Source organism: Camelus ferus, chromosome X, assembly GCF_009834535.1.
Source record: "Camelus ferus isolate YT-003-E chromosome X, BCGSAC_Cfer_1.0, whole genome shotgun sequence".
Classification (NCBI taxonomy): Eukaryota; Metazoa; Chordata; class Mammalia; order Artiodactyla; family Camelidae; genus Camelus; species Camelus ferus.
Genome location: NC_045732.1, coordinates 22,586,978 through 22,603,699, shown reverse-complemented (window position 1 = coordinate 22,603,699; position 16,722 = coordinate 22,586,978). Strand labels below are relative to the sequence as shown.

The 16,722-nt window shown below is 44.0% G+C and overlaps 1 protein-coding gene across 2 annotated transcripts in view; it reads left to right on the top strand.

Annotated features, from left to right (window-relative positions):
* Window positions 1-13,830: 13,830 nt before the first annotated feature.
* PDK3 (pyruvate dehydrogenase kinase 3) overlaps window positions 13,831-16,722 on the top strand; it is a 69,258-nt gene continuing 66,366 nt past the window's right edge. Inside the window, exon 1 of one of the 2 annotated variants that reach the window (XM_032475573.1) lies at window positions 13,831-14,118. In XM_032475573.1, the coding sequence (XP_032331464.1) occupies window positions 14,013-14,118 (106 nt within the window). In that variant the 5' untranslated portion in view covers window positions 13,831-14,012. The remainder of the gene's footprint in view (window positions 14,119-16,722) is intronic. The other variant, XM_032475574.1, reaches the window with a different exon arrangement.

The following is a 16,722-nucleotide window of genomic DNA, read 5'->3' as shown; positions in this document are numbered from 1 at the left end:
CCATTAGCTAGGAACTGAGACCTCAGTGGTGAACAGACAGACATGGTCTCCACCAGTATGGAATTTCCAGCCACAAGAGGGAGACTGGCATTAAGCCAAAAATTGCTATTAATTAACTTCAAGTGTGCAGTGTGCTATGAAGGAGCACTGCATGGTGCTAGGAGAGTGATTAAAAGGAGACCTAGTCCATCTGGATGGTCAGGGATGGTTTTCCGGAGGATGTGATATTTAAGGCAGACTCTAAGGATGAGCAGGAGTTCACTGTCTCAGGTCATTGGCGGTGGAAAAAGCCTGTCAGACAGAAGGAAGAGCATATCCAAAAGCTGTAGGCAGGCAAAACATTGCATTTTGAGGTGGTCAAATAAATCCAGTATTTCTGCAGCAGACAGAATGAGAGTTAGAACTGTACAACAGGAGATGGAGGGGTGAGTAGGGGCTAGATGTGGCAGTGCCTTCTGGGCCCTTGAAAGAGAGTGGCGTGACCATATTTGCATTTGTAAAGATCATTAGGCTGCAGTGGATGGAAGAATGGAGTGAAGGGCAAGCAAAGATGCCAGGAGACCAGTTTATAAGGATACTTGCAAGAGCCCAGGTGACAAGTGATGGTCACTGTGGCCAGGATGGTGGCAGTGGGATGGAGAGAAGCAGAAGGTAGGATTCAAGAGATCTATAGGACAGAGAATCAGAAGACTTGATGACTGATGGAGTGTGAGAGGTGACCAAGAGGGAGTGTTCAAGATGATGCCTAGGTTCTTAGTCTAAGCAACCCCGTCAGCAGAAGTACCATTTTCTGGGGAAGGGGACAATGCTGAAAGAGAAGAATTTTGGTGGGAAGATCATGAATATAATTTTGGACATATATAGCTTGGGGGGGGGTCACTGAGACAGTCACATGGAAATAGCAAGGGGGCATTTTGCATACACAGAGGCAGGAGATTTATTGGGAATCGGAGTTTTAATGATAACTGAAGTCATGGGGATAGTGGAGGTTGCCTCAAAAGAGAGAAGCAGGTAAGAAGAGGGACTAGGAAAGAGCTCCAAGGAACCCTAAGATGAAGCAGAGGAGCAGATATCAGAAAAAAAGACCCAGAAGTGACCAGAAAGCAGGGAGAAAAACAGTGATGGTGGGGAACCAGTGAATTCAAAGAAAGTTTTGCAACAAGGAGGGAGTGATCATGAGGTCAAGAAAAATAAGGACTAAAAAGTATCCCTTGGACACGAAGACCATTGGTGAACTTATCGTGAATTTGGTGTGGTGGGAGAATGGGGACGGAACCTAGGAACTGTCATCTCCTCTGAGTGTTTCTGGCTGATGTTAGTGAGAACAGCACCTTCAGGAAAGGCTAGGTGGTGGTGAGAAGTCCAACAGGAAACTGCTTTTGGGGAAGGGCTGAAACACACGCACCACGGTCGCCACCAAAGCACATGTGCACACGTATTTTGCCTACCCAGAAAGACGAATGTAGGTGGTAGACAGGCCCCCCGGCCCCAGGGACTTAGCTTCATCTCTTTGGTCACTTGTCACCTCTGGCCAGAATCACTCCATCACTTGCTCTTCCTCTTAGCTCTCTAATTCTTGATCACTGCCATCTCCATCTTGAGTCTTGGTTATTTTGAGACTTGAACTGTAAACTCACCCTCTCCTCTTTCTTCCTTTTATTCTCCTGGTGTTGTTGGAGAGGTTTTTTGTCTCCAAGGTGTCTGAGTTAATTAAAATTTCTTTGCAACTGCTTCTCATCCAGTGTATAGGCAGTGGTTCTTCATCAGGAACAAGGCCAGTCCTGTGAGCAGACAAAGGACACTAGGAGATTTGTTAGGTAGGTGAATTCACAGAGTAGTGTAAGGGGAGAATACAGGTAAGTCTCCAACCTTGTGAGAAGCCAGGAGTGCTATTGGGAAAGCCAAAAGAATTGCCTGAGGTTGAAGGTTTAAATAATGGAAAGAGAAAATGTTCCTCTAGTTTTTGTTAATGGTCTCCTGAAATTCAGCTTACGTCTAGTTCAGATGGAACTCCGTGACCATGGCTGTGAGGGAACATAGCTTAGGAATGAGAACAGGTATTATTAGGGTTATGCTGCCAAATGAAACTTAACCCAAGACCAAAGTGACTTTCTCACTGAAACCAAAACAACAACAGGAATGCAGAGAAGGAAAAAAATGCAGTGAAAGAATGAAGCTATTTTGAGGGAAAGGAATAAAAGAAGAAAAGTGTTATACAAGGAGAAACAGAATACAGCTCTGACTCATGCAATAATCTTGAGTGGTGAAAAAATAATTGGAGTAATTGGAGAATAATATCAGAGTTCTGAACTCAGTTTTGAACACAAACATGGCTTTTATATGTAAATTTTATAGTTATCTCCCCCACCCCCTTTCACTATTTCCTTCGTCTTTCAGATTTGGAAATTATTCCCTCAAGTAAAACAAAATTATTTTCTCTCATTTCCTGGGAAAGTTTTTGTCCTAACTCTTCCCTTAGGATCTATTGAATAAGTTAGTACTTGAGGCATGATAGCTCTGGGTGGCTACATTGACATGGGTAAATAATTGACTATGGTAGCCAGAGTTCTTCTCATAGACTCATGATCTCCTTTTTAGAGATCAGCTGAAGTCCAGCCCTCTCACTTTACATTTGAGGAACTGGGCATGAAAAGATGAAGCAATTTTCCCAACCCCACAGAGCTAGTTAGTGGCAGGCAGATCTAGGCCTGGAACTTGGAGGTCAAGTGTCTAGTAGGCCAGGCTGTCATGCTCCCCTAATTGAAAGCTTCCTGAGGCCGGGAGGGTGTTGTCTCCAGTTCTCACAATAAACCCTCAAAGGAGGTTTTATCACTCCCATTTTCCAGGTGAGAAAACCAAAGCCGGGAGAGGTTAAATACCTTGCCTAAAACCACACAGTCAGTAAGTAGCAATACTGCCTAATCTTGTGGGATGCCCCAGTAGGGAGTACCAGTATCTAGGGGTGACCTACACTTCAGCGGGGACAGATGTTGGCCTGCCTGGTGTCATGAGGAATGCCCAAAGGCCCACACAGCCAACTTTATCCACCCAATTCCTAGGCTCTGGTACCTTAAGTTTCCACTTCGAGTCACTTCTAGGAAGGAGCAGAGTCTTGAGGAAATGGGACACTGAAGAGTTATGTTTCGTTGGGAAGGGAAATTGTGGGAAGCAAGGAGAACTTTTCAGGCCCATTTGAATGATAGTGGTCTGGTGGAGGCAGCACGAAGGAAGGGATCTCTGGAAGAAGAACAAACACTGCCCAGCTCAGAGTGGTATCTAGACTGAGGCTGGATCTTCGAGCCCCTAACTGGGCTGAGGTGTTTACAGAACCTCATTTCTAGAACTTGATAGGTATCCTGTGACTGCACTGTTTTCAAGGGGGGTCCGTAACTACATAGAACTGAGTTAGTCATAATCTTGGGCTCAAGATACACAGGTCCACATGCGCCTCTCTTTTTAAATAAATACATAAATAAATAGGAACCTCCATGAACCCAACACCCAAACTGAAAACTAGAGCATTCAGTGAAGCTGTCCGACAATACCAGGTTTTGAAGAAGAGGATACGGATGAATAAAATCTCGTATTTATCAATAGGAATATAAACTTATCATTTTGTATTATCCTGTAGTATTAAATATTCTCATGGAATCTGTAAACCTGTCCAAAAATAACATTCACAGCAGCATTGTTTACTATTTGTAGTAAATAAATCAATACACAAAAAGAAGGAAGGAAGGAAAGAGAGAGAGAGAAAGACAGGCTAGAAACAACCTAAATGCCCCTAGGGCTACATACATAAGATAAAATGAATCTTTGCAATATAATACTAAGTACACAAAGCTAGTTCCAGAAGTCTTCTTAAGTACAGCATTGTAGCAAGTTTGTCAGTTCCAAACAATGGAAATGAAATAATATAAACATATATATGTGTGATAAAGTGATTTTCCATAAGAGCCAGAGAATAATAAAATTCCACACAGTACACACAGCAGGCCCAAAGTGCTAGGGAAACGCCTTGCTCTCCTCAGGAGCAACTCTCAGTCACCAACCAGGGGAATGGGCAGACAAGTACTCCAGCTCTGTTGCCTCGGCTTGGAAAACTCAGATGTGTGCCTGTGCTTTCTAAGAGTTCCCCCCCAGGGATGGAGCTGCAGTTACCTGACCTTGTGCAGGTTTCTGATTTGAGAGACTACGCCAGAAAACACCACCAGGTGAGCAAGGAAACCTGCCAATGACTGCATTGTGACTGGCAAGTTACTTCAAGTAACTGCAGCTCCATCCCTAGGGGGGAGCTCTTGAACTCATTGGCAGGTTTCCCTGCTCCCCTCAGATCCCACAGCCCATCACAGTCCTCAGCCGTCTCGGGATCTCTGCTCCTACCATGTTCTGGATGCCTCTGATACTTGGATCTTTCTCCTGCACAGCTGCTACTGAACCACTCACCTCTTTCACCAGACTCTGCCAGAAAAAAAAAAAATCACCCCCAAACAAGCATTTGTGATGAAGTACCTGTTATGAAATTGGTGAGGAGGGGGAGAACATGGACCTTACAACCCAACCCTTCTTAAAGCTCCCCCCACCCCCACCCTGATTCTACTTCATCCTCTCCCTCCCCAGATCACCCTAAGGAGTGAGGGGTCCAAGTACTTCTTCCCACAGGTGCAAGCCCAAACTTGTATATCCAAACCCATCGAGATGCTCTGCGGGAAAAAGGAAATTATAGGGCTAACTAGCAAATTTTTCTTTCTATTACATCTCAAACTATAGACAAAAAGTTACAGGAATCTTTTTTAAATGGTGGCAAGTCTAGCTCTTAAACAGCACCCACTCAACCCCTCTTTCCAAGTCATGGTTAGACAAAAAGAAAGGCCATGCTATAACACTTGTCACCAGCCATGTGTTTTGGCAACTTGGCATCAAGCACTAAGGAGGTGTAGTTTTATTTTTTTGATGAGACTTGTTCGTGTGAAGCAATTTCAGTTTCAAAGAACACATCTCCTCCCATTTGTTTTGGCATCACTTCCTCTGCTTGTATAGGTCGTCCAGTCGTGCCAGAAAGCAAAGTGTTGGCAACTGGATAACGCCCTGAACAATTATCCAATGTTGAATTTACCGGCTCTGCCATACTTCAGTGTGTGGCCTTGGGCAAGTTGCTTAACTACTTTGAGCCTCAGTTTTCTCATCTGTAAATGAGTATACTCATGAGTGCCTTGCAGGATTGATATGAGGATTAAAAGAGCTAAGTGCACCCAACACAGCTCTGGCACAAAGAAGGCCAGCAGCCAGTGTTAATTACCTTGTCTGTATCCGCAGAATTACAAGGACACCCGGCAGTATACTGAGCACAGCACTGCCCAGTAGCAATCTAACATGAGCCCCAAATGCAAACCACAGATACAGTTTTACATTTTCTAGAAGCCACACTTTAGAAAGGGTAAAAGAAACAGATGAAATTAATTTTAAAAATATATATGATTTAACCAATATATCTAAATGTTATTTCAGCATGTAATCAACATGATATTAATGTGATAGTTCGTATTCTCTTTTCTTTTTCTTTCTTTTCCTTATCCTAAGTCATCAAAATCTGCTGTGAATTTACACTTAGAACCTGTCTCAATTTGGACCAGCATGTTTCAAGTGCTCAATAACCCCACATGGGCCTTAGTACTTCTAAAGAGATGGAATCTTTTTAGATTTAGAAACCTGGCCTTTTTGATTCTGTTCTTTTACACACTTCAAATTGTGGAAGGTGTGGAAGGTGGCCCCAGACCTGGTCCTTTAAAATCACTGATTTACAGTTGTCTCAGGCCATCAGATGGTACACAGGACAGATTATCCTAGAGCAGGAATCCCCAATCTCCTTGTGAGGAATGGCAGTCTTTCTTTTCCTCAAAGCTTCAAACCTCCAGAAAATTGGGATAAGTGGTAGGAGGGAAAGGTGAAAAGAATTGGAGCTGATAATAAGATCCCAGAGGCCTGGGGAAGAGGCCCTCCTGGCAGCTACACAACAACCCTCTCTGATGGAAATGTTAGCAACTTGGGAACTGACTCGGGTTCACTGTCAAGTTTGCTGGTGGTGGTGGTGGTGGGTCAGGGATGAGGGTGGGGGCTGCTTCTTGGCAAACAGCTTGGATGGGTGAAGGCTGTACTAGACTTGCTGATGTAAGAAACGCCAAGTTTTCCATATAAGAAGTGGCACCTTAGATGTCAGAGTCCACTGCATATGATGATTCATGCTCAGTTAATTATGGGCAGTAAGTAAATATTAATAAGAACCGATAAGATCATGTTTTGGATAAAAATAATTGTGGATTCGGACAAGTCTCTGTATAATTAACCTTCATCTTTTAAAGTGACGGAAAACTGAATAAGGCCATTTGTGTTACCCTATCCTTCGCTCATGTTTTTGGATCACTTCTTACCCAGGAACTCCAAGGATTTCCTAAATGTTATCACTCAAAACACTCTTTAGCGTTCTTGCGTTGTTGGCACTATGCTCTGTTTCCTTCCAGACTTTTTTTTCTATAAAGTTTTGTGGACTCTTTAAAGCTGATCTCAAATTTGGTACATAGTTCTGTGTCTTGCTTTTACCCACTTATAATGTTTGTATTTTCCATGTTCTCATATAGACTTCATACAATGAATTTTAATAACAGTATAATGTTCCATTGAATGCATGTGCCATGATTTACTTAATGAGCCTCCGTTATTATTTCTTTTCCTCTGGATATTATAGGACGTGGTTTTGTTTCCTAACACTTGGGCACTTGAAACATTACCTTTCTTTATTTTTTAAAAAATCAAATTAAATTCGGGTTTGAATTCCCATATGAGAGCTAGCAAGACACCCACCAGCAGCCATCAATGAGAGGCTTTTCCCAAATGTGTATGCAGAGTATCTGAGAATGCTTTGTGTGGAAGTTAGGATACTTGTTTTTAAATTGAAGTATAGTTGATTTACAGTGTTGTGTTAGTTTCTGGTGCACAGCGAACTGATTCAGTTATATGTATATATATTCTTTTTCATTATAGGTTGTTACAAGATATTGAAAGTAGTTCCCTGTGCTATATAGTAGGACCTTATTGTTAATCTATTTTGTATGTAGTAGTTTGTATCTGCTAATCCCAAACTCCTAATTTATCCCTGCCCAGCCCCCACCCCGTTTTCCCTTTGGTAGCCTTAAGTTTGTTTTCTGTGTCTATGAGTCTGTTTCTGTTTTATAAATAAGTTCATATTTTAGATTCCACATATAAGTAATATCATATGACCTTTGTCTCTCTTTGTCTGACTTACTTCACTTAGTATGATAATCTCTAGGTCCATCCATGTTGCTGCAAATGGCATTATTTCATTCCTTTTTATGGCTGAGTAGTATTCCATTGTGTGTGTGTGTGTGTGTGTGTGTGTGTGTGTGTGTGTGTGTGTGTGTGTGTGTGTACACCATATCTTTAGAAAGTTAGGATACTTTTGACTCTAAGCAAGACAAAGCTACCCAAGATGGCCTAAATCATAAAGGAGATGTACTGGCTTATGGAACTGGAAGTTCAGAGGAAGCTTCAGGATTGGTTTAATTAATTTAGTTGCCTGACAACATCGTCTAGGACCCAGCCTCTTTCTCTTTTGCTCCATTTTCTACAGTCAGCTTTACCCTGATCACAACATGGTTGTCAGCTAATGCTTCCGTGTGTGTGTTTAGAGATGGGGAGGAGGTAGAAAGAGAAGAGAGAGAGAGATTCTTCCAAAAGCCTCCTCCAAACAGCAAGCAGGTTTCTTTTACAGAAGTCCCCAGGAAATGTCTTCTCCTTTTTATTGGCCTAATTTGGGTCATGTGCCAATAACCATGGGCCATGGCCAGTGGTCAGAGTTAATTAAACTTGTTAGTTTTTAGATTGAGCCATATATCTCATGACTACAACCAAAGTAGGCAATTCTCCACCCCCACCTTCACCCCAGTCAAAGCGCAATTGTATTGCATGGGAAACTAAAGACAGGTGGGGGTAGTTACCAACAGAGGAGGGAATGAATTTACAGAGACTAGCAGAATATCTCCTGTATTTTCTGACTTCTGTTTTCATCCCTGGAAACCAAAGCACCCTGCTCTACAAGGCAACTAATGGATTTCCCAAGGCACAGCAGCCCAAAGGCCCCGTTGTCTTTTAGGTTGGGGGAGATCAGCTACCTCTTCCTTTTGTCCCTCTAAAAGCAGCAAAAACAAAACCCAGATTTAGTTTCTCAATAAATTATCCTGCCTAACTCTCCCTGTACTTAATATCTTTCCTGACCTCTTTTAGGGGAAGAGAAAGACTATTAAGGCTGAAAACCCTCCTTAATTAGAAACAAAAGGACCAGGATAAATGAACTTCAAGAGGATTTGTACCATCTAAGACAGTTTGTCAAAAAATTCAAGAATCTGGGCACTTGGGAGAATAGAGCTACTGCTCCCAATCACACACATATTTGATTGAAGATATAAATTTAGTAAAACTGAAGTAGTTCTTGCTCCTCTAGTTCACTCATCTTCACACTCTAACTTTCCACTTTTAAAATCAAAAGGTGGGCTAGTGAATCTTGCATGCAACTGAAATTTCCTTCAAGAGGTGAATAGACAAATAAACTATGCTACATCCAGACAATGGAATATTATTCAGACCTAAAAAGAAATGAGCTATCATAGCCACAAAAAGACATGGAGGAATCTTAAATGCATATTGTGAAGTGAAAGAAGCAATCTGAAAAGACTACATACTGTATGATTCCAACTATATGACATTCTGGAAAAAGCAAAACTATGGAGACAGTAAAAAGATCAGTGGTTCCCAGGGGCTGGGGGAAGGGGAGGGGTGTGTAGGCAGAGCACAGAGGATTTTTAGAGCAGTCCTCTTGTCCAAACCCATAGAATGTACAATACGAGGAGTGAACAGTAAACTATGGACTTTGGTTGATAATGATGTGTCAGTGTAGGTTCACTAATTGTAGCAAAGGTACCACTCTGGTGGGGGGTTTTGATGTTGGGGGAGGCTGTGTGCAGGGGGAAGGTACAGGTTTGTAGGAACTCACTTTCCACTTAGTTTTGCGATGAACCTAAAAATGATTTTTTAAAAACATCTATTAAAAACAATTCAGGCTGGTATTATGGAAGAACATAGAATTGGGAGTCAGAAGACCTGGATTTGAATCTGTGCTGCCATTTGCAAGCTGTGTAATCTTAAATTATTTTAACCTTTCTGTGTCTTAGTTCACTCACCTGTAAAATGAGGATAATATTCACCCCTCAGATTTACTGTGAAGAGACAACACGGGTAGGTACTTTCACAGAGCACACAGCAGGTGCTCAAAAAATGTTAGCTGAGAGTGAAGAGAGAAAGAGGAAGAAAAGACAGGGAGACTAGGATTTCATTAAATCAAGTGATAGTGAAGACATTTTATGACACGATCCACCAACCAGTGATTGATGATGAGACAATCAGGGGTTATTATTTTTTTTTTTTTACGACAATCAGAGGTTATTTTTTTCTTCATCTGTTCTACTCCACTTTGGATTTTGGCTTTTGTTTTATCAAATCATAATTTAATAAAATGTCCATTATTGTGTGAATTACTCAGAACTCTACCCCTGCCTTTGTTCTCCATTGAGAGCTGATTGGAAGGGATGTGATTTGGGGTAGGTTTTGTTACTGTCGTTGGTTTTCATTTATTTACTCAATATTTGTTGTGAACCTAAGTAGTGTTTGGTACTTATGCTGGGCACTGAGGATGAAGCAGTGAATAAGCCAGACCTGGGCCCAGTGGTCACAGGACTGACGTCTAGTGCCAAAGATGGGCATTAATCAACCTATAACAGAGTGTTTTGAGTGTTACAGTGGGAGGCACGGAGAATCAGGAAACCATATAGCACGGGGAATGCATAGCCTTATGGTCAAGGAAAGCCTCCCTTGATGTTTAAGTGATGACTTTGCTGAGGTCTGAGGCATTAACAAGCAGGAATTGGGAGCTGGTTTAGAGTACAAAGCGCAGGACACTGGTTCTCACACTTGAGCCTGTGTCAGGATCATCCAGAGGGCTTGTAGATTAGTTAACTATTACTGCATAATAAATCATCCACAAAGTTAACAGCTGGAAACAATGAACATTTATTAGAATAAACTGTGAACATTCATGTGGGTCAGGAGTCCAGGAGCCGCTTAGCGGAGTGGTTGTGGTTCAGGGTCTCTCATGAAGTTACAGTCAAGATGCCAGGCAGGGAAAGGAGCTGCTTCCAAAGGGATGTGCTTGCAAGCTCACTCTCGCAGCATGGCAGGTGGTTTCTGAGTGAGAGAAAGAGAGAGACACGGGCAGACACAGACAGGGAGGGAGAGAGAGGGAACCTTAAAATAGAAGCCACAGTCTTTTTAAAAATGTTGACTTTATTATTAGTAGTAGTAGTAGTAGTCATTCATGTGCTTTAAATGTTCAGGAGTTATTGTATGGTTATAAGATATTTTTATTGCTATCAAATATTTTCTTTATATTATCTGAATATATTTTACATTACATTTTGTAACCAAAAGATACTGCTTTTGCTTTTTCCCCAGTTTTATTGAGCTAGAATTGACATGTATAACATTGTATAAGGTGTACAAGATAACGACTGATACATGTATCTACTGCAAAATGATTACCACAATACATTTAGTGCACATCCATAAACTCACATAGTTACAAAATTATTTTCCCTTGTGATGAGAACTTTTAAGATCTGCTTTCTGATCAACTTTCAAAACTCCCAATTATAAGATAAATCAGCTCTGGGAATGTAACGTATAATGTGATGACTATAGTCATCAATTCTGTATTGTAACAATTGACTTTATTTTTTTTAGAACAGTTTCAGATTCACAACAAATTTGAGAAGACAGTACACAAAGTTCCCACATGTTCTTCCCAGTTTTCCCTACTAGTAACATCTTGCATTAGTAGGGTACATTTGTTACAATTCACAAACACATGTTGACACATTACTATTAAACAAAATTGGTCCAAAGTCCATCCTTTATTCAGAATTCCTTAGTTTTTACCTAATGTCCTTTTTATCTGTTTCAGAATCCCATCCAGGTTGGCACATTATATTTAGTTGTCATGTCTCCTTAGGCTTCTCTTGGCTGTGACAGTTTTTCAGATTTTCCTTCTTTTTAATGGTCTTGATAATTTTGAGGATTACTGGTCATATAGGACTGAAATTGTTTTATAACCTAATCTTTGAAGTGTTATCTCATCACTTTTGGCCATTCTCTATTTGGTAGAAGCAAGTACTAAATCAAGCCCATATGCAAGGGGAGGAGAATTAAAGTCTATCTCTTGAGGGGAGGAATATCAAAGAATTCGTGGCCATATCTTTAAAACCCCCATAGCTTATTAAACCACAGATTGCCAGGCCCCACCCCCAAAGTTTCTGATTCAGTAGGTTTGGGGTGGGGTCCAAGAGTTTGCATTTCTAACAAGTTCCCAGGTGACACTCCTGCTGCTAGTCCAGGGGTCCCACTTCAAGAGCCACTGGGAGCGGGGCCTGGGCAAGACCTTGATGTGTACAAATAATTGAAAAAAATGTCATCATGATCTATTTCTCTCAAGATCCTTCTCTTATGACTACGACCAGCTTCTGGATTTTGCTAGTTAACTTGAAACTATTAGCTAAAATTATAAGTGTTGCTGTATAAAAGAGGTACAACAATACCTTGTGTTTATATTAAACATCATTTATTTCCTATGATTGTCACAAATGCCAGGGAGAGAAATTGGATATCCCCATCTGACATAAGAAGTAACGGGGACACAGAAAAGCTAATTGACTTGTCTAAGGTCACACAGCTAGTCAGTTATAGAACCAAGCTTAGGACTGAATCATTTGAGCCCTGGACCAGCACAATTTCTATTATACCAGGCTCTTCCATATTGTTCCCAACTTCTAAGACTTCACTACCTTCTGGGAAAACATTAAAATGAGGCACATGAAAATTCAATAAATCAGCAGACTATGTAGATTTAAAGTAGCATTTTGTTCAGTAAAAAAGGGAGTGAAACAAATCTTTTCAAGCTCAGAAAGATCATCAGTTATTTGTGGCTTAGGCTGGGAAAAACTCCCTGTCCACTGATATTCAGCTTCTTGCTGCTCACTGACTCCCACAACTGCAACCAAGTACACTCTGCCTCCAGATAGCACATGAGAAAGTCACTGGAGGAACCACAGGCCACAGGTCTTTTTGTCTGCCCATCCAGATCAACAGGGTTCCTTAGCTCTGCTGGCAAAGCTCCTGATTAAAGAGGTTGTTACTATGTCTTCTTTGGGCTTTTGGTTTGAATGGAAAAGACATGGTAGTCTACATACCATACCACCACCAAGATGACCAAGATGTAGTTGAAAATCTACAGGTGAGGGAAGACCACTGATGTCTTTGAGTGTATGTATTTTCTCTTTAAGTTCAGAGTAGAGATAGTATTAAGCAAAGAATTGTGTGCATAAAAATCCAAGGAAGGCACAAAAGCTAAATAGCTACATACCAATAATCTTACTCAGTGAGAAAACCAGTCTAATGAGACCAAGGGAGTGGTTTCCAGTTACATTTTTACCTTTCCTTAGAAAACATTATACCTTTCATTTTAGTTGATGTTTACACGTTGCCAAAAATAAAGCAAGGTTGGTGGAAATGGTTAGAGCAAGCTGTACTGTATACCTTCACATTAGGAAATAATGATTTCATATATTGAGCCCTGAGCTTATGTCCCCTCTTATATTAGTCTTATGTAATACATAGACTCCTGCCCAGAAGTAGTGATGCTGGCGGTGGTGAGGCATGTAACAGGCTGTCCTATGGTGGTGGTGGAGGTATGAAAGAGGGTATGAAAGATAGGGCCTAAGTTCTTAAATTTGATCCTTTCCAATGGTCGTGGTGGTAGGGACATGAAACAATCAGTGCCCTTACAATTAATCCTGACCAATGGTGTTAGGGGGAGCTCACAGGGGGGTGGGGGGAGGCACTAAAAGAAGTGTCAGTGACTTTATAATTGATCCTGTCCAATGGTGGTGGTGGTGGCGGCACGTAGCAGTCAGTGACTTAACAATTAATTTTACCCAAAGGTGTTGGCCTGGGCGGGGGCGTGGGGGTGGGGAGGGTTGGTGGGAGCCAGAGGTGGCGAGCCACGAAACAGAGTCAGTGATCTAACAGTCCTGCCCAAAGGTGTTCGCAAGGGTTGGAACGGAGGGGAATGAAACAGAGCGTCAGTGACATTACAATGAATCCTGGCCAATGGTGAGGGGCGGAAGGAATCCGAACCAGTGAGTTTATTTCTGCCCAACGGTGGTGGTAGTGGTGGAGGGCATGAAACAGCCACTGTAGTTAGGTGGTAAACAGAACATGAAAATCAACGTGTCAAGGTGCAACGAATACCCTGAAGTGCAACAGTCAGCAGATCCAAGGAAGGCCTCCCGGAAGACGTGCCTTCGGTCGAGAGGGGCATTGAGCGGCGCGTAGGATATCGGGATTCCAGGCGAGGGCTCCGAGCCTGCTCCCAGTTCCCTTGCACCTTCGCCACCTTTCGGTCGCGGAGGACCTAGCCGGGGACGGGACCCGGGGCAGCTGCACTTGCCCGGCCCGTCTTGGTCCCAAGAGCCAAGGAAGGAGGCGCCGGCTCCCGGCGGCACTCCGGCAGAAGAAAGCGTGGCTGGCGGCGGCCAATCAGCAGCCAGCGCGTGCGGCCGCGCGCCCCTCGTGCCCCCCGCGCCCCTCGCGCGCCGCGTACGTGAGGCTGCCGGCTCCGCCCCCGTGGGCGGGGCCTGGGGAAGCCGCGGGCGGCCGGCCGCGGCCCCGGAGCTGCTGCTGCTGCTGCTGCGGCGGCTGCACCCGCGGCGCCGAGGCCGAGGCGGAGACCGGGGTGCGCGCTTGGCGAACGTGCCGGATCCACGCGGCTCCGCTGCACCGGCCCCTGCGGCCGCCCGGGCGTCTCGGCTGGTCTCTGCGCTGCCCCGGCGAGGATGCGGCTGTTCCAGTGGCTGCTGAAGCAGCCGGTGCCCAAGCAGATTGAGCGCTACTCGCGCTTCTCGCCATCACCGCTCTCCATCAAGCAGTTCCTGGACTTCGGTAAGTGCGGGGCCGTGGGCCCCCGCGGTCGCCACAGTCCTCACGCCCGGCGCGGGGCCGCTGCCTTCCGGGTCCACCGCCGCGGGTCTCCTCAGGCTCCGGGCAAAATCCGTGGGAACCGCGGGCGGGACTCCGGGATGCCCGGGGGCTCTCCCGGGGGCTCGGATTTCGGGGCGCGGAGGGTCAGGGCCTGGCACCCGCACACTGGCCGGGGGCTAACCCGGAGACACAGAAACCGCATCCGAGGAGCCGGGCAGAACTCCCCAAACCTGCCATCGTTAGCTTCAAATCTACTTGACACAGCCCTCATCGCCCTTAAAACTTCGGAGCGGAATGTGGGTGGTTTTTTAACGTTTTTATTTTTAGGTTTCTTTTTATTCGGTAAGAGCGCTTTAGAAACACCTTGAGGTCGTATAAATTATGCAATGGCATCTTGTTCCTTTTCTGCTCTAAGGTGCTGCTGTGTGGCCGGAGCGGCAGGACTCGAACTGCTGTCTTCGTGTAATGTGAAAGCAGTTAGAGGCCTGGACTGCAAACGCCTTAGATGCTGGGGAAGAGCGGGTGTGTGGGCTCCTAGCGTCATAGCAGGGTCTGATACAACCCGGGCCTCGGTGCCAGCACCTTTCGTCGCGCCTCTCCTTTTATGGGCCACTCACCTTCTCCACTGTGGGGTGGGCTGGTGGGCAGTTTACATGGATTGAGGTGGCAGCGCAAAAGACCCAGCCCCCAGCCTGCCTGAGGCCTAGCTGAGATGGGAACAGATTCCACGACCTTCTGTTAACTGGATCGTGTTTCCCCAGAGTGGTGCCGTTTCAGCAGCTGAGGGAATACTCGCAATTGCTGAATGCGAGGGAGCTGGTTGTGAAACACCTGAAAGTAAAACAAAAGTGCGCACTCAGGTATCAAAGCGGAACGCGGCATCCTGGAAGGAAGAGAAAATGGAGCAGCAAAGATGTATTCTAAGCTCTCAAGGGAAGAGAATGGGGCGGCTGTTCGTTTAATGAATTTTATGTAAATATCAAGGGATGGTGTCTGGGCATAAAAACCTAAGTGCAGAGAAGGTAGCACGTTCGTTCGGGGAATACCCGATATGCAAAATGTGATGTTGTATATACTTAGGTTGAGATAGGAAGAGAGGAAAAGGTTCAAGTTGAGACCAAATTAAATTTTAAGAAACCAATTTGTCAGCGAAGGACAAGAGAAGTCAGAGTTCAGTGAGATGTTGATCTTTGTATTTTAAAGTTCACTTCCCCAAAATTTTCAGTAGTTTTACTCTCCCATCTCTGGCCACTTGTGAGAATTTTAGAGGTTTGAGGCAGCTCCCGACTTAAAGAGTTTAGAAAGAAAATATCGCAGTTGCTATAAATAGCATGTTTTCCATCCCTAATGTATGGTTTAGAGACCATTCTGAAGGTATCAACCTTTCATTGGGGGTAAACTGAGACAGGTGAATTCCCAGTAAAAGGAACAAGAGGAATCCAGACTCTCAGTTCCTTTCTTCCACCCTGAAAGTTGAAGTGATAGCTCTCATAGCTCAGCAGAATTTCAGTTGTTTTATTTCTATAGCAGCTAGTATCTACCCATGTTAATAGGTGTCTTGGCAAGGATGTTACTTGAGTCGGAAAACCACAGCGGGGGATAGTGTTGTCATGGAAAACCCATAGGACCATTATCTGAAAACAAGTGTTCTAATTCTTGCTCTGCCACTGACTCAAAGCCTGGCCTTAGCTAAGTGACTGAACTGGGGTTCATTTTCCTCATCAATAAAATGTGTGGGTTGTATAAGGTCATCTCTAAAGCACAGCTCGAAAACTGTGTGATCCTAATTTCAAAGGAAAAGGGATGAGCTTCTAAAATGAAGATTACCAGACCTTCTGATAGGTATTTCCCGTAGAAGGCTTCTGACCTATTTTGAGAGGAGTGGAGGGATAGTCTAATCGAGGAGAATGGAAGAAGCCTAATAATTGAAGTCTTTTCCTTATAAGGAAGCTCACAGAAGAGCTATATATAATTGTGGTGGAATTTGCTAGAAACTGAAGCCTCATTTGTAGTGCCCAGGGATGAATCAGGTGACAGGCAGCCTATCTTTACTGAGAACAACTAGAAGACAGTTGTCACACAAAGGCCGTCCCTTCTCCCTTTGTCTTGGTTCTTCCAGCTCTTGATAGAAGTCTATTTTGGCAAGTGATGTGGGAGTTTGAGAATTCAGAATGGGTGTGCGGGATGTTTTTAAGGTGAGAAGCAAGGAGAGTGAAGAGGCTTTATGCCCCTGAATGATTGGAGGAAACCACAGAGGTGAGCCCCCTCACATACTTAAAGGCCCAACGGGGGAGCAGCAAATGATTCCATGTAGCCAGGCTGCCCAGGGACTGTGGCAAGCTCCTGGGTGTATGCTGGCTCCAGGAGAGGGAGCTGATTGGCACCAATTCAGTATATTTTAAAAGACCTGGGGCTCAAACAGAATAGATGTGTGGACTGTGCCGACCCACAGGCTGCCACTTTGTGAACTTTATGACATTCCCCCTGGTTCCTTTACGAAGGGGACCGAAGTTTTTGACCAGAATACCTGGACTGGGACCAGCGAAAGGATGTACATGGAGTTTC